Source organism: Scyliorhinus canicula, chromosome 10 (genome assembly GCF_902713615.1).
Source record: "Scyliorhinus canicula chromosome 10, sScyCan1.1, whole genome shotgun sequence".
NCBI classification, from domain to species: domain Eukaryota; kingdom Metazoa; phylum Chordata; class Chondrichthyes; order Carcharhiniformes; family Scyliorhinidae; genus Scyliorhinus; species Scyliorhinus canicula.
Genome location: NC_052155.1, coordinates 170,491,360 through 170,517,413, shown reverse-complemented (window position 1 = coordinate 170,517,413; position 26,054 = coordinate 170,491,360). Strand labels below are relative to the sequence as shown.

The window sequence follows — 26,054 nt, the reverse complement described above, 5'->3', positions numbered from 1 at the left end:
CTGAAATTTCCCCTCCAAGTCACTCACCATCCTGACTTGGAACTATATTCCCCTTCCTTCACTGTTGCTGGGCCAAAACCCTGGAACTCCCTCCTTAACTGCGGATGTACCTGCACCACACGAGGTTCAAGAAGGCAGCTCATTACCACTTTCTCAAGATCCAACTGGGGACGGGCGATAAATGTTGGCCGGGTCAGCAACGGCCACATCCTGGGAATGAATTTAAAGAAATGAAAAGTCTGTGCGGAGAGGGGCAGTTCACATTTCTGAGTCCGACGGGACTCCTCTTCCGTTCTGAAATGCTAACCGTGTTTCTCTCTCCACAGATGCTGCCGGACCTGCTGAATGTTTCCAGCATTTTCTGTTTTTATGTCGGATCGCCAGCATCTACAGAATTCTGCTTTCAGTTTAGTAATTATGTGGGTATCAGTTGAGGTCGGATCCAGGCTCGGCTGTGAGCAGTCCTGCTGCTGAGAGTCCATCATCGTCCAGTTTCAGACATGAAATGAAATGAAATGAAAATCGCTTATTGTCACGAGTAGGCTTCAATGAAGTTACTGTGAAAGGCCCCTAGTCGCCACATTCCGGCGCCTGTCCGGGGAGGCTGGTATGGGAATCGAACCGTGCTGCTGGCCTGCTTGAAAAGCCAGCGATTTAGCCCAGTGAGCTAAACCAGCCCCTCGAGCTAAACCAGCCCCTCGCCACTTGAAGGGGAGCCAAAAGCCTTGGAAACTGCACCCTAGTAGAAGTCAGTACCTCCAGAACAGGAGGAGTGAACGGGGTGGGGTTAATACCATGTTAAAAACTGCTCCATGCTTCCCCACGGCCTTTTCTCAAACTATCAAAAAGCCATTAATTCACCTCCCTTCTTCCTGTGCGACAAATCTCACTTCAACTCCATTCTCAGTTAAACACACTCTATTGCAGCTGTGTACAAAACAGTTAAGTCAAATGAAACTCTGCTGAGGGTAAAGCTAGCAGATTTAGGAAGTACAAAGCTTTAGTTACGCTCGAGGAATCAGAAACACACCACACTCTTAACAGCACAGTAAGAATGGTCAGGTTAATTATGTCCCAAGGTAGACTGCATTTAAACAAAAAGATTCTGTCTAGTGGTGATCCATGACTTTGTGAACATACCTTCAAGGGGAATTTGAGCTCATTTTTTAAAAAATCATCAGCTGCAATGGCTTACTCACAAGTCACTCATCCGCAGTGTGCCCCCCCCCCCCCGCCCCGCAGTCTATTGCAGCTATTATGGAGAAGCCCATCTCCTTACATTGCAATTCCCCCCCCCCCCCCCCCCCCCCCCCCCGCCCCCCCACTGCCTAAATAATGACACTTTCTCTTCCTGGTCGCAGGTTGATTTCATTGCAAGTGCAAGAGATACAACATCTGCCCTTTTACCCCCTCCCAACTCACCACTCAAGGCACCAGGTGCATGGTGGCACAGTGGTTAGCACTGGCACAGTGGTTAGCACTGCTGTCTCATAGCCAGAGACCCCAGTCTGATTCCAGCCCCGGCTGACAGTGTGGATTGCACTTTCTCCCCGTGTCTGCGTGGGTTTCCTCTGGCTGCTCCAGTTTCCTCCCACAGTCCAAAGATGTGGCGGTTCGGTGGATCGGCCTTGATAAATTGCCTCTTAGTGTCCAACGGTTAGGTGGGGTTATGGGGATAAGGCAGGGTTCGTGGGCCTAGTAGGGTGCTCTTTCGGAGGCTTGCTGCAGACTCGATGGGCCGAATCGCCTTCTTCTGCACTGCAGGGTTTCTATGATTTGTGTTCTACTCAGTTCATTTGAAACAGTGATTTACTTGTGATTCCATTAATTTAGCACACTGTTTTCTGTTCACAATGTAGTCTCCTCTACACTGGGGAGCCTGAATGCAGGTTTGGGGAAGACTTTTGCATGGTACCGAGGGTCCTGTCATCTGCCATTTCAACTTTCCCCCTTGCTCCCACTCTGTCCTCTCTGTCCTTGGCCTGTTAACGTATTCCAATGAAGCCAAATGTGAGCACCTCACTTTTTGACTCATCGCTCCACAGCCTACTTGACTTAACATGGAGATCAACGATTTCAAATCATTGCCCGCCTCCATTTTGTTTATTTTATTTCCGATTCTGTTTTTCTCTTCTGGCTTCTTTCTTTATTCCCTTCCTTTACATTCGGACAGCTGCAATCCAGCCATTCACACCTCATTCAGTTGCATCTTTTATTTATTTCTTTTACTCGCTACCATTCCCTTGGCTTTTGTATCATTAAATCTTTTGTTATTTAATCTCTCCATCTTATCATAGGCCTTCCCATTTCTGCTTCTCTGACCCCCCCCCACTTCCCTTTCATTGGCTCAAAACCTATTCTATTTCTATCTTTCCTCAGTTCTGATGAAAAGGAATTGGTCGGGATTCTCCTTGCGAGTCCGGGCTGCTACCATTGCTAACGAGGGCAGAGAATTTTGGCCGCGCCGTTCGCTGGCGGCAGGATTCTCCATTAGGTGCATTTTCGGGGATATTTTGAATACATGAGGCAGGAAGGAGTAGAGGCACATGGTGATAAAGTGAGGGATAGGCTCAGGTGGAGAATAAACACTGGCCACGTGGTCTGGTCCTCTGCTGCATGTCCATATTAACCCTTACCAGCTTTTACAGATGCACTACAGAAAGCATCCTATCGGGCTGCATCACAGCCTGGTATGGCAACTGCTCAGCCCAGGACCGCAAGGAACTTCAGAGAGTCGTGAATACCGCCTAGTCCATCACACAAACCTGCCTCCATCCATGGACTCAATCTACACCGCCCGCTGCCGGGGGAAAGCGGGCAGCATAATCAAGGATCCCTCCCACCCGGCTTACTCACTTTTCCAACTTCTTCCATCGGGCAGGAGATACAGAAGTCTGAGAACATGCACCAACAGACTCAAAAACAGCTTCTTCCCCACTGTCACCAGATTCCTAAATGACCCTCTTATTGACTGACCTCATTAACTCTACACCCTGTATGCTTCAACCGATGCCAATGCTTATGTAGTTACATTGTATATCTTGTGTTGCCCTATTATATATTCTCATGTATTTTCTTGAATTTTGTTTAATTCCCTTTTCTTCCATGTACTGAATGATCTGTTGAGCTGCTTGCAGAAAAATACTTCTCACTGTACCTCGGTACACGTGACAATAAACAAATCCAATCCAATCCAATGTGACACATTTACTAGAACCCCCAATGGAGTTACTGTGGAATGGTTCACACCCTGGTGGAGTACAAAAGCTGACAGTCCAAAGGGTGTATCGGCTGATTGTTCCGTACGGATTTAACGGATCCAACAATCATATCAAGGGATATTGGTCAATTAAGAGAGAAGACAGACAGAAAGCTGAAGAAAAGACTGAAAAGCCAGAAAGATTCTCTTCCCCCACCTTTATTCTTTCATAGGATGTGGGAGTCACTGGCAAACTGAATGTTTCAGAGAGCGGGTAAGAGCCAACTGCATTGCTGTGGACCTGGAATCACCGGGGTGGGTGGGGGGTACTTACCACTTTGGGATGCGTTTGGCGGGGTATTTCTCAGTGACTGCAGCGCCGGGAATCACCTCGCTATTCAATGGCACTTTGCTGGGTTCTTTTGGCCTTGGGGAGTTTCTCCCCGTTGAGGCCATACTGAGACAGCCATCCTGCACTGGTGAGCTGAACTCGGCAGCATGACTGGCTCCTCTCAGATCGGTGCGCCATTTTGCGGTCCACAAACAACCTCCCCCCCCTCCCCCAACCCCACTCACCCCCACTCTAACGGGAAAGGCCCCCCAGGCCCGATCCATGGCACTGCCAACCAAGCACTTGGGCACCTAGGCACTGCCAACCTGGCACCCTGACTAACCAGGTTCCAGGGCGCGTTTCATGGTACAACCCTGCCCCGTCCCCAACCACCCATGGGTCTGTAATAGCCTGCGGGACCCCCCCCCCCCCCCCCCCCCCTCCACCCTCCACCCACCAAAAAGCCTTCATGCCTAATCCACAATCGTGGAAACCAGTACTAAACGGTACCCAGGCGAGGTCTCATAGGCATGGCCGCTGACTCCCAGGCTGACTCCGGGTGCATACACATATGCAGGTCCAGATCTTGCCCAGCAAGGGCATGATCCAAATCCCTCCGGGTGGAGTGAGTTGGATGACTCGTGACCGGCCCAGCGCGAACATCGATTTGGGGCTCTCTCACGATTTACCCATTGCGCCCGGATCTGCACCGCGCACAACACGGTCGCTGAATTGTGACCCGGGTAAGGATGGCAGATTTCCTTCCCTAAAGGATATTAGTGGGGCCAGCTGAGTCTTTACAACAATGGTCACCATTACCAAAACTAGCTTCATATCCCAGATTTATTAATCATAGCGGCATTTGAACCAGTGACCCCAGAGGCCTGGGCCTCTGGCTTACTAGTCCAGTGACATTACCAATATGCCACCATCTCTGCGTTGATAGTTTAGCTCCTTTCACCACCACAGGGCATCCTGAAACATTTTACAACCAATTGACTCGTCATCACTATTATCATGTAGCAAATGTAGCAGCAAACTCTCATGTGCAGTGATCAAATTACATTTTAAACCTAAAAAGAGCCTATGAGTTTATGTCAGGTGAGGGGTTAAAACGGCAGAAATCCCTTTAGTGACCCAAACCTGTCTCCAGACTACCTGTTTACAGCTTTAGCCGAGGCCAGACGTTAGGTGGGCAGCTAATCTCCTTCAAGGAAGCTGTGAGCCTCATTGTCATGCAGGTTTTCAACTTTAGTTGCTGTCAGCCAGGTTTCCCCGTACACTGGCAAACCTGACACCTTCCTCGAGGTGAAGTGAAAGTGAAAGTGAAAATCGCTTATTGTCAGGAGTTGGCTTCAATGAAGTTACTGTGAAAAGCCCCTAGTCGCCACATTCCGGCGCCTGTTTGGGGAGGCTGTTACGGGATGTCCATTCAGGAAGCAAGTCCCTTCATCCTTACCTCCAGGATCCAAGTGCCTTCCAGAAAAATCTCCATGTTTGGGAGACCCTCCACGACCGGGTGGCACAGTGGTTGGCACTGCTGCCTCACAGCGCTGAGGACCCGGGTTCAATTCCAGCCTCGGGTAACTTTCTGTGTGGATGCTCCGGTTTCTACTCACAGTCCAAAGATGTGCAAGTTAGGTGGATTGGCTGTGATAAATTGCCCCTTAGTGTCCAAAGGGTTAGGTAGGGTTATGGCGATAGAGCGAGGAGGGGGCTTAGGTAGGGTGCTCTTTCAGAGGGTTGGTGCAGACTCGATGGGCTGAATGGTCTCCTTCTGCACTGTCGGGATTCTATGACTCTATGAACACCTCTCAAGCCTGCAATCTTTTTTTTTTAATTTAGTGTACCAATTAATTTTTCCAATTAAGGGGCAATTAAGGGGCAGCAGGGTAGCATGGTGGTTAGCATAAATGCTTCACAGTTCCAGGGTCCCAGGTTCGATTCCCGGCTGGGTCACTGTCTGTGTGGAGTCTGCACGTCCTCCCCCTGTGTGCGTGGGTTTCCTCCGGGTGCTCCGGTTTCCTCCCACAGTCCAAAGATGTGCAGGTTAGGTGGATTGGCCATGCTAAATTGCCCGTAGTGTCCTAATAAAAGTAAGGTTAAGGGGGGGGTTGTTGGGTTACGGGTATAGGGTGGATACGTGGGTTTGAGTAGGGTGATCATGGCTCGGCACAACATTGAGGGCCGGAGGGCCTGTTCTGTGCTGTACTGTTCTATGTTCTATTATCATGGCCAATCCACCTACCCTGCACATCTTGGGGGCGAAACTCACGCAAACACAGGGAGAATGTGCAAACGCCACACGGACAGTGACCCAGAGCCAGCATCGAACCTGGGAACTCGGTGCCGTGAGGCAGCAATGCTAACCACTGCGCCACCGTGCTGCCCAAGCCTGCGCTCTTATCCCCATTACCAGGCCTCTGACCTCCTCCCCATTCAGGCCCCCGACCTGAGATTGCAGATTCTCCAGGACTTTCTGGGAGGCCTGTGTCCTGTGTGTCAGGTCAGTATAAATTCTGTCCTATTCTTCTACAGTAGATATAGAGGAAAACTATATCGATCAAAGTCTGAGTTAGGGAGAGAAACAAACATTGCTCAATCTGAGCAACAACAAAATGAAATGAAATGAAAATCGCTTATTGTCACAAATAGGCTTTAAATGAAGTTACTGTGAAAAGCCCGTAGTCGCCACATTCCGGCGCCTGCTCGGGGAGGCTGTTACAGGTAGTGAGGCCAGCTGTAATGTCGTCCATGATTTAAAAGGCAGCTACAGTCAGCAATTCGGCTCAGAGATTTGATGGCGCGCTGTGAAGTTGTAGCTCAGAATGAGTCAGTGCCTTTAGGGGAAGGCAGGGGATGTAAAAAGAAGCCAAATCATCACCTGCTTGAGGCAGACATTTTCATTTCGCTGGTCCAATGGCAGAGAAGTTAAGCTCTTTTATGCCTGGGAAAAGGCAAATTCATTCTACCAGATGATGCAATGTCTGCCCTACATCCTTTAAAGGGAATAAGGATGGATATTCCTTATAGTCCAGGATGCTGATCCTAATGTAGAAATGTCTTCAGTACCATCAGTCAGTACCAGAACTGCTGCAAGGGGGACAAAATGGGCAAGAGATACTACTCCGCATTGGAACCCTTCTGCTTCTGATCATTAGATCTGGGGCTGGTTTAGCACAGTGGGCTAAACAGCTGGCTTGTAATGCAGAACAAGACCAGAAGCGCCGGCCTCAATTCCCATACCGGCCTCCCCGAACAGACGCCGGAATGTGGCTTTTCAGAGTAACTTGTGACAAGAAGCGATTAGTATTATCTCCAGCTCATTCACCAAAACCTTTGGGAGACAAGTGATGATAAGCTAGTTTTACATTTGTTGGGGTTTGACCATTTTAGTCATTACTGGTTGTTGAGAATAAATCTCTTATTTCTTTTTTTAAATAAATTAGAGTACCTAATTTTTCCCCCCCAATTAAGGGGCAATCCACCTACCCTGCACATCTTGGTTTGTGGGGGCGAAACCCACACAGACACGGGGAGAATGTGCAAACTCCACGCGGACAGTGACCCAGGGCCGGGATTGAACCCGGGTCCTCAGCGCTTAAGTAAATCTCTTATTTCTGCCGCGCTCTGAATTATATAAGAATTTGGACTTTAATCTTCTCGGAGCAGGTCGATGACAACTGGTGAACAAGCCAGAATCTTCACTTTAGTGAAATCTACACAGGATAGTGCATAGTTTGTAATGTTTTGCACGATTAGAACACACAAAACAAAGTTGAAAGGATCTGCCACTGTGTAAGTGAAGCTGGGCTCTAGTACAACTGCAAACAGAATTATTTCTTATTGGTTTTGATTTATTGCGAGGAAGGGATGTGATTGTAACAACCGGAGATTTACTGGTTCTCAACTGGAAAGCAGTGCGGGTTAGGTTACAAAGATGGGGTAGGGGGAGTGGGCCTGGGTGGGGTGCTCTATTGGAGGGTCGGTGAAGACTTGATGGGCCAAATGGCCTCCGTCTTCACTGTAGGGATTCTATGAATAGTTAGGAGAAATCCCCCCTCTGCTCCTCATCACTGGTCTCCTGGACTGTCCCACCAGCAAAAGTGCAATTTCATTGACACTGCAGCTATCACTTTGCGATACCAGCAGGTGCAGATTCGAGTCCCTGTGTGGCAGAACACTGTCCCCAGTGTTTAGCTCTTGCCTGATTGGAACTCTGGTGACTGTCCCATGCGGGGTGCTCTGTGCATGCTGGGCACACATATCCACCAACCTCTCTCCTAAAAGTCAAGTAATTAAAGCAGTGGTTCTCAACCTTTTTTAACCCATGGACCCCTTTTCCTCTTAATTTTTTTTTGTGGACCCCCATAGTGAGTAATTAAGAAAAAAACGCAGATTTATTCAATGAGATCCCCGTGGTTGATGCTGCTCAGCGAGTTTTTTTATATTCGGCTCCATCGAGGTCAATGATAGTCGAAGATCACCCTTTTTCACAATGTCGAGTCTATTACGAGCTTTTGATAATAAGTGAAAAACACGACTAAATCCTGATTCAACAAGGTAAGATGATGGAAAAGCTATAACGTAGAGCTGTGCTTTATCCCAGAGTAGTGGGTACTTTTTAGCAGTGTCATTTGTTTTCCATATATTATGCTTCCCATCTTTGAATTTTGCGTGCAATATTTCATCACTTTGTAATTCAATGAGGGTCTCCTGTAAAGAAATGTTATTCATAACTTGAGTTAGGATGAAAAATCTGAAAGAAAAATAGTTTGAATCGAACTATGAACTTTATTAAACATATGAAAACTGCGTTCCAGGCAAAGCAAGGCATATTCTCTTCATCCATAAATTTATGAATCCCAAGGGAGATTAGTGGGACAATTAGGGCCACAGCAAATGCACATTTTTTGGTTCTGAGCCCCTTCAGCCCTCAAGGTAAATTAGATAGATTATAATCTCTCTTTGACCTTTGTCAGTGCGAGAGAGAGAGAGAGAGAGAGAGAGAGAGAGAGAGAGAGAGAGAGAGAGAAAGGTGAATATTCATCATTAAAACAAACATCTAAGGTCGCTGCCTGCTACCTGAGAAAAGGTGGGTGATTTTCACCTCCGTTTGTTCTAGGTAACTTTAAATTTACAACACTGTCAAATGTAAAGTTTTTTTCTTCTACTTGATTGCCATAAAAAATTCATAGCTACATGAATATTTCTACTTTTAGTATTTTAATATGGCGTAGATTACTGTAAAAATTTTATTCTCAGTAATAACAATTGTTCTGAAGTAGAATTGCTCTGTGGACCACTAAAATATCACCGTGGACCCCCAATTCGGTATTTTTTTTGTATAATTTTAATTATTAAAGGAAGGACGGTAGGTTACTAGTGTACATGTTCTTTTTTCTTACATAAATTTAAGGTAGCCAATTCATTTTTTCCCAATTAAGGGGCAATTTAGCGTGGCCAATCCACCTACCCTGCACATCTTTGGGTTGTGGGGGCAAAACCCACGCAAACACGGGGAAAATGCGCAAACTCCACACGGATAGTAACCCAGAGCCGGGATCGAACCTGGGACAAGGTACAGTCTACATCAAATAACTTGCTAAATACTGAAACTGGAGTTATCATAGAATGGTCACAACATTCAAGATGGCCATTCGGCTCATCGTGTCCATGCTAGCTTTCTGCAACAGCGACCCAGCTAGTCCTACTCCTCTGCCTTTTCCCCAAAACCCGGCAAATCGTCTCTTCAGATAATTATCCAATTTTCTAAAGTGGTAACAGCTTCAGCCTCAAACACACTCTCAGGCCGTGTACTCCAGATCCTAACGACATGCCAACTTTGGTCCCTCGTCATTGGCCTTAGATTGGTGTCCTCTGTTTCTCAGCCCTTCCTTCAATGGGAAGAGTTTCCCTCCATTTATTCCGGCCAGACCGCTCGTCATTCTGAATTCCACGTTACCGTTGTAAGTGTGTCGTATTTTTCACTTGCAGGACCAACACCAACATTATTCCTCTCTCTCTCCCCATCACATCCATTTTAGCTTCTCAATGTATTGCTAGCTATGGTAACAGCCTTTCATTCCTGACGCAGGAACAAGGCAGCAGTCTCAAGGGCGATGCTCCTTATTTGGCAAAAGAAAATCTTCTAGTGGGATCCACTTTTGCTCCAATCAAATGAAGGTCGCTGGTTCCCAAATCATTTCAGATCAGCTGATAGAAATGTTGATTTTGATCTGCTACAGTTAGCTGCCAGAAACTTTAATTCTAGAACGTAGTTTAAAGGTCTTGTCATAATATACCTCCGGATATATGATGGTGTGCAGACAGGCAGTGATTGGCACACAGGATGACCAGTGAACACACAGAACACAGCAGCCAATCACCAGACAGGACACGACCACTATAAAGCCAGAGGGCACCAGTTTTCCCGCTCTCCCGGGATCCAGCCTCTGAGACCGTCAGAGCTCGTGAGCAGCAGCTAGCACAAACACCATGTGGTAGTCAGTTAGTCTGGTCAGGTTAGCCTCAGGTCTCCAGTCAAGTCAGCATACTGTCATCCCACAGTTAAGCATGTATTATAGTTAGTTGTTCAATAAAATCGTGTTGCATCTCATCAAGTGTTGGAAGCCTGTTTCTCTCTACACTGCATCAAACACAGTCCACATAGATCCAGCTTGCCCAACACATCAGGTCTGACATCCTATTTCAGTAAGAAGTCTCACAACACCAGGTTAAAGTCCAAAAGGTTTGAAATGAAAATCGCTTATTGTCACAAGTAGGCTTCAAATGAAGTTACTGTGAAAAGCCGCCAAGTCGCCACATTCCGGCACCTGTTCGGGGAGGCTGGTACGGTTTGTTTCAAATCACTAGCCTTCGGAGCATTGCTCCTTCCTCAGGTGAACCTCAGGAGGACATTCACCTGAGGAAGGAGCAGTGCTCCGAAAGCTAGTGATTTGAAACAAACCAGATGGACTTTAACCTGGTGTTGTAAGACTTCCTACTGTGATCACCCCAGTCCAACGCCGGCATCGCCACATCATCCTATTTCAGAACTGAATGACCTAATGTAGACCTATGGAAGATGGTGCCAGCACAGATGGAGGCCATTCAGTCTGTCTTACTTGTACTGGCCCTCTAAGGAGGTCACTACCCTGCCTTTTCCCCATTGTCTTAAAAATTCTTCCTTTTCATGCAATGATTCAATTCCCTTTCGATTGCTTCAATTGGACCTGCCTCTGCCACATTCTCGGGCAGAACATTCCAGATCGGAGCCACTCGCCGTGTGAAAAGGATTTTCCTCATGGCGTCATTGCTTCTTTTGCCAAGGGTTCTAAAATCAGTGCCCTCTGCTCCTCAATCTCTTCACCAATAGAAACAGTTTCTCTGGGTGCGGTTTACCCGTATGGGAACAGAGAACGTTTAGCTGAGTGTTTCCTGGCACTCGGAGCGCTGGGAAACCCCACACTATCGAACAGGACTCTGTTCCCATTTGGATAGATTTGGGGCCTCAGCGGGGAACTCCCCGATGTGGTCGCACTTAGTCCCATTTCCTGCATTAAGGAGCTTCGCTCGCCAGAACTCTTCAGTGCAGGAGGAGATCGGTGTGCCATTTTCAAATGGTGTCCCAATCTCTTGACTCGGCAACGTGACCCCCAAACCCCCGACTGACCTATAAGAGGGTCCTCAGGCCCCCCCCCACCAGGCACCCACACAAGGCACCCCAGGCCCAATCCCCGCCACGGGAAGGATGCCAGCTTGGCACCTTGGAACTGCCAGTGTGGCAATGTCCCTGCCAGTTGGCAGTGCCATGATGGCATCCATATGGGTGCCACCCTGCCCAGAGGACAAGCACCTGGTGGCCTCTGATCCCATGGGAGACCCCCACGAGTACTGTTCCGTCTTGTCCCTGTTTGTGACCAGCACTGAACAGAGCTCACCCGCGATCTCCCAGGCAAAGGGGTTAGATCCCAACGCCTTGGGGTAGATTACAAGGAGTGAATATTAGAGTGAGACTAGCTGCCTCGCTCTAATATGCAGATTTGCTCAAAGGTGATCCGCCCACAATGGGAGAGATTCACATCGCGACATCTTGCGAGATTGCATTAGATCTCGCGAGGCGTGGCGAACTGGGTAGATCCCGGAAAGGGGAATCTCCCGGCACGTACCAGCCTTCGGATGTAAGGCGGCCGGTAGATCATGCCCTCTATATCTTCCATGTCAAAACCCCTCAATACCTCTATTATCCAGCGCAAACTCCTGACTCTACAAGCACAATGGACATGATTTTACATAATTTTATACAGTATGACCCCGCTGCTGGCAAACCTGGGCTTCAGGTCCCCAACCTCAGGATAAAATGAGGCACCCAGTCTCACTTTGCCAGCAGCAGGGTCAGCCCACCAATTTCACCAGACGCTGCTTCCTAATTAGAAACACAGAAGGAAACATAGAAAAAAATAGGAGCCCGAGGAGGCCATTCAGCCCCTCAACCACACTCTGCCACCCATTATGATATTGGCTGATCATCCAACTCAATAGCGTAATGCCGCTTTCTCCCACCTTTGGGCTCCAAATATCCTTGGGCCGCTCCCAATGCTGTTGGCTAAATTAGTGGCTGGCGGCTGTAGAGCCTCAGCAGCCCCAGCGAGTGATTCGGCAGGTTGGGGGATCACAAAGGCACCCGAGGCATAAGCAAAAGAAAGTTCTGCGGGTGCGAGCCCCCTCGGAATGGCGGAGAAAAGCCCTCCCCGGGGGGGGGGGGTGGGGGGGGGGGGTATTTGGGCTATGGCTGCAGCCTTTCCTGTACGCAGCCCTTAAATCTGTGGCGCCTCTGGTTCGGAAGTATTCCCCTCCCCTCCCCCCTCCACCACCATCACCACCACCACCCACCCACCCAGGCAGGCAGGGAGGCCGCCTCCATGGAGATGGTAGTCTGTGTATAGAGCAGCCTGAAGAATTAACCCGAACTGGGCCCTTGAATATTTATATTGGCTGCCCACCTTGGCAGTGTGGGCGGCCAACCCATGTCCCAGGAAACGTCCCTGATGCAACTCCCTCCTAATCTACAGTTCCTAATTCACCCCCCTACCTTTCCTTTCCTGTCCCACCTCAGGGATAGTAAAAATCTGCCCAATGTGCCCAGAAACTTGCCCACTTGTTCCCTAAATGTGACGCCGGAATGTGGCGACTAGGGGCTTTTTGCAGTAACTTCATTGAAGCCTACTTGTGACAATAAGCGATTATTATTATTATCCATGTACGGCAGTTTTCCATCCGTGCCCTTCGCTGACTTGCTCTGGGGTTGGAAAGCTGCAGCTTCGGATAATCAGAATCGCCGAGTATACACAGGTTACTGTGTATATGTCCACAGAGGTGTGGTCAGTTCCCTTTTAAAATTTAACCTTTATTTTCCAAGCTTCGCGTTTCTTCAGTCAGGTTTTGCAACAACCAGATAAGACAGGAAGATTCTTTGTTCGGAGCAGGAAGGACGGGTGTTAAAACCAACACCAAAAATCATGTATCATTTTGGCGGCTTCCAGAGGCAAGAAGTTAAAAGGATGTTGAATCGAAAGCAAATCCAATCCTGATTCAATGTTTACTGAAGTGCAGGGGTCAAAAGACAATCATGAAGAACCCATTTCCCAGTCCAATCAATCAAATGATTGTGGAACGGAGAGGGGCTGGGAGAGCGGGACATTGATATACCTTCCATTCTCCAGTCATCGGGATTCACTTTTCCCGCTGGCAGCGCACCGCATTCTGCCAGCAGGTTTCACAGTGGTGTGGGGTAGTTTCAATGGGAAATCCCACTGACAAGAGGCGGGAGGCTAGGATCCCCTCGCCAGCAAACTGCGCGCGGCCGAGAACTACTCAGCCGGGGGACCGTAGAATCCCGCCCAGTGTCTCAAAACTGGCAACTTCCGGACTGAGTGCACACCGGGTTTCGCCCGTTTTTTGGGTCAGGCATTCAGGCGGGGTCAGACTGGACGGTCCAGACCAGGTCAGGCTGAGTCAAGCCGAGTGCGGGGGGGGGGGGGGGGGGGGGGGGGGTCAAGGGTCGCTGGGACCACTCAAAGTGCTGGAAAAGACAAATGCGTGAAGCCAGTAACTGGTGCAGTGCACCGCCACACCAATGCAGTACCTAGCCAGACAAGTCACTGTTATTTTACCCATTTACTAAAAATTAAAATTCATTTAAGACAGCTTATAAAAATGCCCATTTTCTGGATTTCTCCACATGTGGAATATTGCACCCATACCATATATGGTTAGTTCAGTCATTTAATGTCAAAGACCGTCCCAACGTGACCTAGATACAACTTCTCACTGAAAATGGAAGGCAGGACTAATGACCATTCAGCCCTCCAGCCTGTTCCGCCATTCAGTCATACCATGGCTCATCTGTACCTCAATTCCATTTCACCGCCTTTGCTACATACCCTTGTGCAACAAAAATCTACCAATTATACCCCTGAAACTTTAGATTAACCAGCATCCAACCACAGCCATGTGGTGGGGGGTGTGGCCCCTTAATGTATCTAATATACAAAATCCTTGAGGAATGAAGCATATTTTCATCGATATAACATAGATGTACGTATCTGCTTAGTTTTAAATCACAACTTACTTCCACTATTCCATCCTTAAACGTTTCACTGTAGCTGCTGTCGGGTGTGCTGCGTTGGTCGTCTTTGAGGTAGTTGGTGTGTGTGACAGTGAACACTTCGTACTGGCTGCTGCCAAGGTTCTGTTCAAAGATGACCCCTCTCTGTTCATCACTCTCAGCTCTGCTATAGTGCACAGTGGGAGTCATTGCCCCAGAGTAGCTGGTGGGGTAGCCCTCCGTTTTGATGCTGACCACCGCCACCCCTGCCACCGACACTGGAGTGTTCTCAGTTGGATTGGCACCGTAGGCCTCCCGCTTTGAGGCATCCAAGTGCTCCGGGTGCAAGGAAAGGTTCACTGGGAGGGACTTGAGGACCTGCACTCGATTGTCATGTACTTCTAGGTCATTCTGATGATCCGATGATGCAAGGCAACTCCTGATAAATGAAAACACAGGGGAGAAAAATGCTGTGAGAACGAGAGCTTTGGAGACGGATTCAAAGAAAAAAACGTCACTTAGACATAGTGAAGGTGAAGTGGCAGTGACATAGAACATAGCGCAGTACAGGCCCTTCGGCCCTCGATGTTGCGCCGATCTGTGAAACCACTCTAAAGCCCATCGACATTATTCCCTTATCATCCATATGTTTATCCAATGACCATTTAAATGCCCTTAATGTCAGCGAGTCCACTACTGTTGCAGGCAGGGCATTCCACGCCCCTACTACTCTCTGAGCAAAGAACCTACCTCTGACATCTGTCCTATATCTATCTCCCCTCAATTTAAAGCTATGTCCCCTCGTGCTAGCCATCACCATCCGAGGAAAAAGGCTCTCACTGTCCACCCTATCTAATCCTCTGATCATTTTTATGCCTCAATTAAGTCCCTCTTAACCTTCTCTCTAATGAAAACAGCCTTAAGTCCCTCAACCTTTCCTCATAAAATCTTCCCTCCATACCAGGCAACATCCTGGCAAATCTCCTCTGCACCCTTTCCAATGCTTCCACATCCTTCCTATAATGCGGTGACCAGAACTGCACGCAATACTCCAAATGCGGCCGCACCAGAGTTTTGTACAGCTGCAACATGACCTCATGGCTCCGAAACTTAATCCCTCTACATAGTAGCTTTGTATTCTCAGGTTATTTGCTTCACTCCTTTTAGAAATTAGAACATGAGCAAACTATTCTTTGTTTATTTTTCAAACTTGTTAACTTCCTCCCTCCTCTTGGCTATTGATTAATTAGCTCCGGAAAGGTCCCAGGCTCAATCCTTGGTCTGTGCTGAGTTAATTGGAATTGTGGCTCTTGGCATCCATGGGTGAGGGAGGTACACAATAACAAATGACGGCCAGAGCTCTCATGCCTGATGGCCAACTAATGACACGCCCCCCCCAACCCAACCCAACCAGAATTTCACGCAGGAGATTGGGTGAAGCTGAACTGGGGCTTGGCTATGAAACTGCCCCAGGCTTTGCCATCAAACAGCCCAGCAACACTTGCTGCCAATTCAAACAAACGATGGTCACTTGCGTCATTGGACTAGAGAGAGGAGACAATACCCAACCAAGCAATAAACAAGAAATGAAAAAATGAAATGAAAATCGCTTATTGTCACAAGTAGGCTTCAAATGAAGTTACTGTGAAAAGCCCCTAGTCGCCACATTCCGCCGCCTGTTCGGGGAGGCTGATGCGGGAATTGAACACGCGCTGCTGGCCTGCTTTAAAAGCCAGCTCTTTAGCCCTGTGCTAAACCAGCCCCATACATCATCTGGAAAGAGCGTGAAAAGAAAAACACATTAACAATAAAAGGAATAACTATATATTGACACTATGATAAATAAAATCGCTGCCACGATGAGCAAAAAGGGCAGTTCCAATTTCTGGTCCAAGTGATTCTGGCCCAAGCGCAGCACGGTAGCACAGTGGTTAGCACAATTGCTTCACAGCTCCAGGATCCCAGGTTCAATTCCCGGCTTGGGTCACTGTCTGTGCGGAGTGTGCACATTCTCCCCATGTGTGCATGGGTTTCCTCCGGGTGCTCCGGTTTCCTCCCACAGTCCAAAGGTTTGCAGGTTGGCTTTACCTGTCCAAAATTGCCTTTAGTGTCCAAAATTTCCCTTCATGTTGGGTGGGGTTACTGGGTTATGGGGATAGGGTGGAGGTGTGGGCTTGGGTAGGGTGCTCTTTCCAAGAGCCGGTGCAGACTCGATGGGCCGAATGGCCTCCTTCTGCACTGTAAATTCTATGATTCTATGATAATTCTTTATGTGTGAGCCTCATTACTGGTAAAGTCTTTCAAAGAGGGTTCACTAAGTGTCAATTGGTTTAAAAGCTGAAACTATAAGTGATTTTGCCCATCCAGCACCATAACGAACTGCAACTCCCAATTGTCGCCCCAGCCGAGATACACCAATTCAGCACCGACCTGGAGTCGAACTTGTGTCCATCGTGGTTTGTCGGACATTGAGTTACTCTGGGCAACACCTTTACCCACCAGGCGGACGCTGGAATTCCCCTAGTTCAGATGCTGCCAGTCAGCTGACTGAGTTGTGGCACAGGACATGGATGCAGTTGATCACGGCATGAAGTAGGATGTGCAAGAGAGCTCGTGGAAGTCGAAAGTCTAATACTGACTTTTCTTTAAATTTAGAGTACCCACTTTTTTCGAATTAAGGGGCAATTTAGCGTGGTCAATACACCTACCTTGCACATCTTTGGGTTGTGGGGGCGAAACCCACAATGACATGGGGAGAATGTGCAAACTCCACACGGACAGTGACCCAGAGCCGGGACCGGACCTGGGACCTCGGCGCTGTGAGGCAGCAGTGCTGACCACTGTGCCACCGTGCTGCCCTAATACTGACTTATTACCAGTAATCTTCCAAAGTGAAATGGAGCCATGCGGTCTGTGTCCTGCAAAGCCCATAGCTAGTCCTGAGGAAGGGTCTCCGTAAATGTTGCCCGACTTGCTGAGTGTGTTCCAGGTATTCAGTTTCCGTTTCAAAGGTAATGGCAACTGAATGGGAAAGACTATCCTCAGGTGGAGTGCAGAGCAAAATTCAGGTGGACAGGAGTGGCAAGTCGTCCCCACCCCCCATAATGAATAGCCTCTTTGTGTTTCACTCAAAGTTTTAAGTCTTGCGTCCGACTGCTAAAGCAGAAAACCTGCCCCAATAAGTCGAATGTTTTTTTCATTACAGGGGTTGGGAGCCAATCCTGAAATTGCCTGTGAAATTAACAAATCAGTGGCCTCGCTCAGGAGATAGCTCGAGAGTCAAATACTCGATGATAGAAGGAATCTAGTTAGTTACAGAAAGATAGAATTAAGTCTCAGGGCACTTTGGAGAAATCATTACCAGTGGAACTTTGCAACGCACTTAAGGCTGCTGCTGTTACCTTGCATTTGATTTTTATTACATTCTCGGAGATATTTTCACGGCTGTCCTCCCATAGCTTCTGTGCCAAATTACCTTTCAGTGATTTCAACCTCCATCTCAACTCATCATGCTCTCTTTCCCCTCTGGGTTCACTGCTCCTTCATCCTCCCTAAATCTCTAACTTCATGCCAGCTCTCCAACCCAGAGTCATAGCCATCCCTTGACCTTGCCATCTCAGGTGGTCTGGCGAGTCCGGTCTTATCAATCACGAACAAAGCATTTTCTGATCACCTCCTTGTATTAGTCACCAGCCATACCCCTCCTCTCACATCTCACCACAACTTCCTTCTGAATACACCCTGGAACAAAAAAGCTGTTTTTCCATTTCACTTACAGCTGTACTTCCAAAATCCTAACTGTCTGGCCTTTGACCCACACTTTGACACACATTTCTGCAGCTGCTGATTTGCTCATCACACTCTCACCTCCGCCTTTGCTACCCGAGCCCCCAATGAAAACGGTTACTCTCACAGCCTGGCCATTCACCCTCAATCACCTCTCCCTTAGGTGAAAGTGACGCAGATTTGAAAGGATCCCAGTGGACCACATGAAGCACTGTCGAGCGGGTGGCACAGTGGTTAGCACCGCTGCCTCACAGCTCCAGGGTCCCGGGTTCAATTCCGGCTTCGGGTGACTGTCTGTGTGGAGTCTGCACGTTCTCCCCATGCCTGCATGGGTTTCGTCCGGGTGCTCCGGTTTCCTCCCACAGTCCAAAAGATGTGTGGGTTAGGTGGATTGGCCATGCTAAATTGCCTCATCATGTCCAAAAGTGTAGGTGAGGTTACTGGAGCCATGGGCTTAAGTAGGGTGTTCTTTCCAAGGGCCGTGCAGACTCAATGGGCCGAATGGCCTCCTTCTGCAATGTGAAAACTATGAAGGCCTCCTCTTGACTGTTGAAACTGCTCACTATTCCAGGATTATCCCGAGGGCAAATATCACCCTCAGCTTCTTTTCTCAATGTAAACCTCCTTCTTAACACCTCTTTCCCAACCCTTCCAACCTCACCCCCAACAATAATTTATAGGGCAGAATTCTCCCAAGCCCCTGCTGGCAGGTTCAATGGCCCCGGGGGGGGGGGGGGGGGGGGGTCTCTTCCACTGGTGCCTGCCACGGTGGATTGGTAAACCCGCCGGAGGCGGGTTTGTAACTTGACATTACAAATGTCAAGTTCATTTGCATCCTGCTACGGCCCGACCATCCACGCCCAATTCTCCACGACGCCAGTAGGAAAACACACCGGTACAAAGCAAGTCTGGAACAACGTCCAAAGATGTGCAGGTTAGGTGGATTGGCCATGCTAAATTGCCCTTAGGGTCCAAAATTGCCCTTAGTGTTGGGTGGGGTTACTGGGTTTATGGGGATGGGGTGGAGGTGTTGACCTTGGGTAGGGTGCTTTTTCCAAGAGCCTGTGCAGACACGATGGGCCGAATGGCCTCCTTCTGCACTGTAAATTCTATGATAAACGTGGCGTTCAGGCAACTACTCACACCTGGTTCAATTCTTATCCTAATCCTATCTATTACTTACACTGGCATCTCTTGCACCATTACCCCTGCTGTTCTCCAAGGATCTCCAACGCGGCATGATGGCACAGTGGTTACCACTGCTGCCTCACAGGGCCAGAGATCTGGGTTCAGTTCTGACTTTGGGCGACTGACAGTGCGGAGTTTGCATTTTCTCCCCGTGTCTGCATGGGTTTCCTCCGGGTGCTCCAGTTTCCTCCCACAGTCCAAAGATTTGCAGGTTAGATTGCGGGGATAGGGCAGGGGAGTGGACCTGGGTAGAGTGCATTTTCAGAGGGTCAGTGCAGACCTGATGGGCTGAATAGCCTCCTTCTGCACTGTAGGGAGTCTATCTTTGGCACCCTCCTATTTCCCAACTACCTGCTGTTGCTTCTCAGCAACATCATCCGAAAGTATGGCATGTTTTCATATATGAGGAGTGCAGGAGAATATGCCAGGTTTACCCAGAAGTGAGGTGCCATTCTAGTGAAGCTACAACACATACATACACGTTAATCAGCAGAAACAGAATGCTATAGGCAGAGCTAAGTGTGGTAACACCCAGCCCTACCTCATCACACCTCTCCCTACTCCTCCACTGTTGCGAGGTTATCAAACTGTAAATCCGACATCCAGCACTGGGTGAGCAGAAACTTCCTCCAATTAAATGTTGGGAAGACTGAAGCCATTGTTTTAGGTCCCTGTTCCAAAATCTGTTCCTTAGTTACTAACTTCACCCTGGCAACAGTCTGAGACTAACCAGTCTGTTCGCAATCTTGGTGTCATATTTAACCCTGGGTTGAGCTTCTGACCAAGACCACTTATTTCCAATTCCATAATGTCTTCCAACTTTGCCCCTATCTCAGATCATGTTGAACCACCCCATTTGCACAGTTGCTTCACAGCGCCAGAGTCCCAGCTTTGATTCCCGGCTTGGGTCACTGTCTGTGCGGAGTCTGCACACTCTAGCCATGTCTATGTGGGTTTCCTCCACTTGCTCCGGTTTCCTCTCACAAGTCCCGAAAGACGTGCTGTTAGATAATTCTGAATTCTCCCTCAGTGTACCCGAACTGGCGCTGGAATGTGGCGACGAGGGGCTTTTCACAGTAACTTCATTGCATTCTTAATGTAAGCCTACTTCTGACAATAAAGATTATTAAGATTATATATTTTAAAATAAATTTAAAGTACCCAATTCATTTTTTCCAATTAAGGGGCAATTTAGCATGGCCAATCCACCTACCTTGCACATCTTTGGGTCGTGGGGCCGAAACCCACGCAAACACGGACAGTGACCCAAGGCCGGGATCGAACCCGAGACCTCGGCACCGTGAGGCAGCAGGGCTAACCCACTGCGCCACCATGCTGCCCGATTATTAATGGCTTTGTTACCTCTAAACTTAAATATTCCAGCAAACCCCTGCCTGGTTAACCACGTTCCACCCAACGTAAACTTGGTCATCCAAAGCCCTGCTGTCCATATCCTAACTCTCAGCAAGTCCCATTGACCAATCACCCTCCAGCTTGCTGTCCTACTCTGGTTCCCGGGTAAACCTCAACGTCTGAATTTTAAAATTCTCATCCAGGTTTTCAAATGCCTCAAAGGCTTTGCCTCTTCCTACTTCTGTAATCTCCTCCAGCCCCACAACCCTCACAGGTCGCTGTGTCCCTCTAACTCTGGAATTTTGCATATTCCGGATTTCAACTTCTCCCAAAATTGGTGGCTGTGCATTCAGCTGCCTCGGCTCAACAAAATGGAATTCCTTCCCATCACCTCTTCACCCCGCTTTCTTTCTCTTTAGGACACTTAATAAAAACAACTCCTTTCACTAAGCTTTTGGTCATCTGACGTAATATCTCCTCCTTTTGCTCATTGTCAACAATGCTGTTGAGAAGTGCTTTGGTACGTTTGATTACATTACAGGCTCGGTACACATGTAAGTAGCTGTTGATCTAATTTGTTCATGGGACCTGGATGCCTTCTGCAAGACCAGCATTTATTGTCTATCCCTAATTGCCCTTGAGAAGGTGGTGCTGACCTTCTCTCTTGACCCACTGCAGTTCTCATTGTGTAGATAGATGGCCAGATGTTAGGGAGGGAGTTCCATGTTTTCAACCCAGCGACACAGAAGGGACGGCAGTATAATTCCAAGTCAGGTTGCTGTGTTACTTGGAGGGGAGCCTGCAGGTTTTAGTGTTTCCATATGTCTACCACCCTTGTGGGTTTACATGGTAGAGATCACACGTTTGAAAGCTGCTATTGAAGGAGCCTTGGTGACTACTGCAGTGCATCTTGTAGATGATACACACCCATGCCATTGTGCATCGGTGGTGCAGGGAATGAATGCTTCAAGTGATAGATGATTTTACCTCCCGCTTATCTGCCCAAGCCTAAATGTTGTCCAGGGGATTGTCTGCTTTGTTATCTCTGCCATACAACTGGATGGCTTGCTGTGCCATTTCATGGGACACCCAAGAGCCAACGTCATTGCTTTGGATCTGGAATCACATATAGGCCAGACTGGGTAGGGACATGATTTCCTTCCTTAAAGGACATTGGTGAACCAGCAGAATTCAACTATCCAGTCATTTCATGGTCGTCATCACTGAGACTAGCTTTTATAGAATCATAGATTCCCTACAGCGCAGAAGATCAGTTGGCCCATCAAGTCTGCACCAACCCTCCGAAAGAGTATTCTGCCTCGGCCCAATCCCCTGCCCTATCCCCGTAACACCACCTAAGCCTCTGAACACGAAGGAGCAATTTATCATGGCTAATCCACCTAACCTGCACATCTTTGGATTGTGGGAAGAAACCAGAGAACCCGGAGGAAACCCATGCAGACATGAGGAGAACGTGCAAACACCACGGTCTCCCGAGTTCGGAATCAAACCAGGGTCCCTGGCACTGTGAGACAGCAGTGCTAACCACCGTGCGTGCTGCCCATGTGCCACCATACCGCCCCCATTTCAATTAATTGAATTTAAATGTCTCCAGTTGCCGTGCCAGTATTTGAACACGTGTCCCCTGAGCATTAGTTCAGGTCTCTGGGTTACCCGTTCAGTTGCACGTCCGCTGCAGAGCGGAATAAAAACATCTCTGGCAATGATGAAACAGTGGTTGATCTGTAGCACTACATACATCCAGTAACTCTGCAGCCTCACGGCGCCGAGGCCCAGGTTCGATCACAGCTCTGGGTCACTGTCCGTGTGGAGTTTGCACATTCTCCCCGTGTCTGTGTGGGTTTCGCCCCCCACAACCCAAAGATGGGCAGGCTAGGTAGATTGGCCACGCTAAATTGCCCCTTAATTGGAAAAAATTGATTGGGTACTCTAAATTTTAAAAAAAGACATCCAGTAACTCAGAAGTTGCAGTTGATACTTTGAGGTACTTTCATTTTCCCAGATATCAATAAGACTCAGAGGTGAGCAATGCGCTTTTCCAGCCAGCCTGTCATCAGATGAAAATGATGCTCAGTGAGTAGGAATGCCTCTGGAATTGGTATTTTGTGTTAGTCACCAGTTTGGCTTCAGGCAGATTACATTGGTATAATATCAACCAGCGTCTTGATTGGATACCAGGCCCTAGGGCAGGAATTCTCCGGCCGTTGGGATTCACTATTCCCACTGGCAGCGCACCCCCGCCTGCAGGTTTCCCGGCAGCATGGGGCGGCTTCAATGGAAAATCCCATTGACAAGCGGTGGGAGGAGAGAATCCCGCCGCCAGCGAATGGCACGCTGCCGGGAATCCCGCCCAAAATCTCCTGCTTTCTTATTACTTTGGGAGGAATTCTCTCAAGCCCACAATACAGGTAATTTCAGTCAAAATTCAGTCAAAAATCTCCAATTTCCAAACTTGCGTCGATCCTGGGCTCGAGAATTTAACTTTGTTCCTCCACATTTCCTGCATTTTATGTTTTTACTTCAGAGGGTCCTCGTTAGCTCCACGACTCATTACACTTTCATTGAATCATAGAATCCCTAAAGTGCATAAGGAGGCCATTAGGCCCATCGAGTTCTTAGGTCCACCGTCCCACCCTATCCCCGTAACCCCACCTAACCTTTGGACACTAAGGGGCAATATAGAATGGCCAATCCACCTGACCTGCACATCTTTGGGCTGGGTGAGGAAACCCACGCAGACACAGGGAGAAAGTGCAAACTCCACACAGACACCCAAGGCCGGAATTGAATCCAGATCCCTGGCACTGTGCGGCAGCAGCGCTAACCACTGTGCCACCTTGCCGCCCATGGAAGATATGATTTCTTGGGTCCCAAAGATCAATTTCCAATGTTTTTTTTAAATTTAGAAGAGCCAGTTATTTTTCTTTTCCAATTAAGGGGCAATTTAGTGTGGCTAATCCACCTAACCTGCACATCTTTGGGTTGTGGGGGTGAAAGCCACGCAGACACGGGGAGAATGTGCAAACTCCACACGGACAGTGCCGGGATTTGAACCCGGGTCCTCAGCGCCACAGACCCAGTGCTAACCACTGCGCCACATGCCACCCCCTCAATTTCCAATGTTAAACATTTAATCAAATGAAACAAAAAAAATTTTTTTTAATTTCAGTACAAACCAAACTGCTCCTCACTAAATCTTAGTTTCATTCGTACATTGGTAATCGTGTTCTGTGCGGGTCAGGATAAGGCAAGTGTGAATGGGCCTACTAAACTCAATACTTTGTATTAATGCGAATCTTTTGTTTGGCTGAAGCCATTAACACCCTCAAAAACATTTGCACAATTTGAGAGTAGGCAGGGCAGTCAAGTAATTTGAATAACAAAGTGGCAATTTTGTTGACAATGTTGGAATGAGGCAGTCTTTCCTCCTGATATCCTGCTGGATGGACACATCAGGATCATTAACCTGGTGCTTCACTTCACACAGCTCACAGACCTGCTGCATATTCCCCGCATTCTCACACCTTCATTTTACTTGGAAAACGAGCTGCTTTAAACTGCAAATGGCGCAATTCAAATACATCAGCGGCTCTTCTGAACTTTAATCAGTAGATGCACCCGGTGGTTAAGAGTGTTGGTAAGAGCACGGTGGCTCAGTGGTTAGCATTGCTGCCTATGGCACTGAGGACCCGGGTTCGAGCCCTGGGTCACTGTCCGTGTGGAGTTTGCACATTCTCCCCGTGTCTGCGTGGGTTTCGCCCCCACAACCCAAAGATGTGCAGGTTAGGTGGATTGGCCATGCTAAATTGCCCCTTAATTGGAAAAAATAATTGGGTGCTCTAAATTGTTTTAAAAAAAGAGTGTTGTGTCAGATAAACCAATGAAATTCTGAGCTTTGTGAGCAGCTGGAAATTCTTTTATATGACTGACCCCAGTACATCAGCCACCCGAGTTTATCCCGGCAGACCCTACATCAGATAAATGGCACAAAACTTTTGGGCTCAAGCCATTATAACCTATACTGGCCAAAGAAAGCCTTTGACAAGGTGCCACACAAAAGGTTGCTGCATAAGATAAAGATGCATGGCATTAAGGGTAAAGTAGTAGCATGGATAGAGGATTGGTTAATTAATAGAAAGCAAAGAGTGGGGATTAATGGGTGTTTCTCTGGTTGGAAATCAGTAGCTAGTGGTGTCCCTCAGGGATCCGTGTTGGGCCCACAATTGTTCACAATTTACATAGATGATTTGGAGTTGGGGACCAAGGGCAATGTGTCCAAGTTTGCAGATGACACTAAGATGAGTGGTAAAGCGAAAAGTGCAGAGGATACTGGAAGTCTGCAGAGGGATTTGGATAGGTTAAGTGAATGGGCTAGGGTCTGGCAGATGGAATACAATGTTGACAAATGTGAGGTTATCCATTTTGGTAGGAATAACAGCAAACGGGATTATTATTTAAACGATAAAATATTAAAGCATGCCGCTGTGCAGAGAGACTTGGGTGTGCTAGTGCATGAGTCACAGAAGGTTGGTTTACAGGTGATTAAGAAGGCAAATGGAATTTTGTCCTTCATTGCTAGAGGGATGGAGTTTAAGACTAGGGAGGTTATGTTGCAATTGTATAAGGTGTTAGTGAGGCCACACCTGGAGTATTGTGTTCAGTTTTGGTCTCCTTACTTGAGAAAGGACGTACTGGCACTAGAGGGTGTGCAGAGGAGATTCACTAGGTTAATCCCAGAGCTGAAGGGGTTGGATTATGAGGAGAGGTTGAGTAGACTGGGACTGTACTCATTGGAATTTAGAAGGATGAGGGGGGATCTTATAGAAACATTTAAAATTATGAAGGGAATAGATAGGATAGATGCGGGCAGGTTGTTTCCACTGGCGGGTGAAAGCAGAACTAGGGGACATAGCCTCAAAATAAGGGGAAGTAGATTTAGGACTGAGTTTAGGAGGAACTTCTTTACCCAAAGGGTTGTGAATCTATGGAATTCCTTGCCCAGTGAAGCAGTTGAGGCTCCTTCATTACATGTTTTTAAGGTAAAGATAGATAGATTTTTGAAGAATAAAGGGATTAAGGGTTATGGTGTTCGGGCCGGAAAGTGGAGCTGAGTCCACAAAAGATCAGCCATGATCTAATTGAATGGCGGAGCAGGCTCGAGGGGCCAGATGGCCTACTCCTGCTCCTAGTTCTTATGTTCTTATGTTCTAAGATGGACTGAGAACTCTCATTAATGGCCTGTATGAGCCTTCCACGATATCAAGTCTATAATACATTAATCATGCTCGCTATTTGCAGCCTTTCCCATCTTGGTGTCAAACTGTACTTACGTAAATCCCGCTGTGGTCATTCTGTGCCTGGTATTTTTTTCCCCTGGCTCCCTCTGGCTTTTAATAAGTTAGTTTTGGCAGCAGCCAAAGTTGTACAGATAATAATCTTAATTGTCACAAGTCGGTTTACATTATCACTGCAATGAAGTTACTGCGAAAAGCCCCTAGTCGCCACAATCAGGTACACCGAGGCAGAATTCAGAATGCCCAATTCACCGAACAAGCACATCTTTCGGG

The 26,054-nt window shown here is 47.9% G+C and overlaps 1 protein-coding gene across 2 annotated transcripts in view; it reads right to left on the bottom strand.

Moving 5' to 3' along the window:
- Positions 1–26,054, bottom strand: part of LOC119972771 (grainyhead-like protein 2 homolog) — a 136,715-nt gene that overhangs the window by 78,358 nt on the left and 32,303 nt on the right. For both annotated transcript variants that reach the window (XM_038810116.1, XM_038810117.1), the window contains exon 4: positions 14,164–14,578. In XM_038810116.1, coding sequence (XP_038666044.1) covers positions 14,164–14,578 — 415 coding nt within the window. The remainder of the gene's footprint in view (positions 1–14,163; positions 14,579–26,054) is intronic.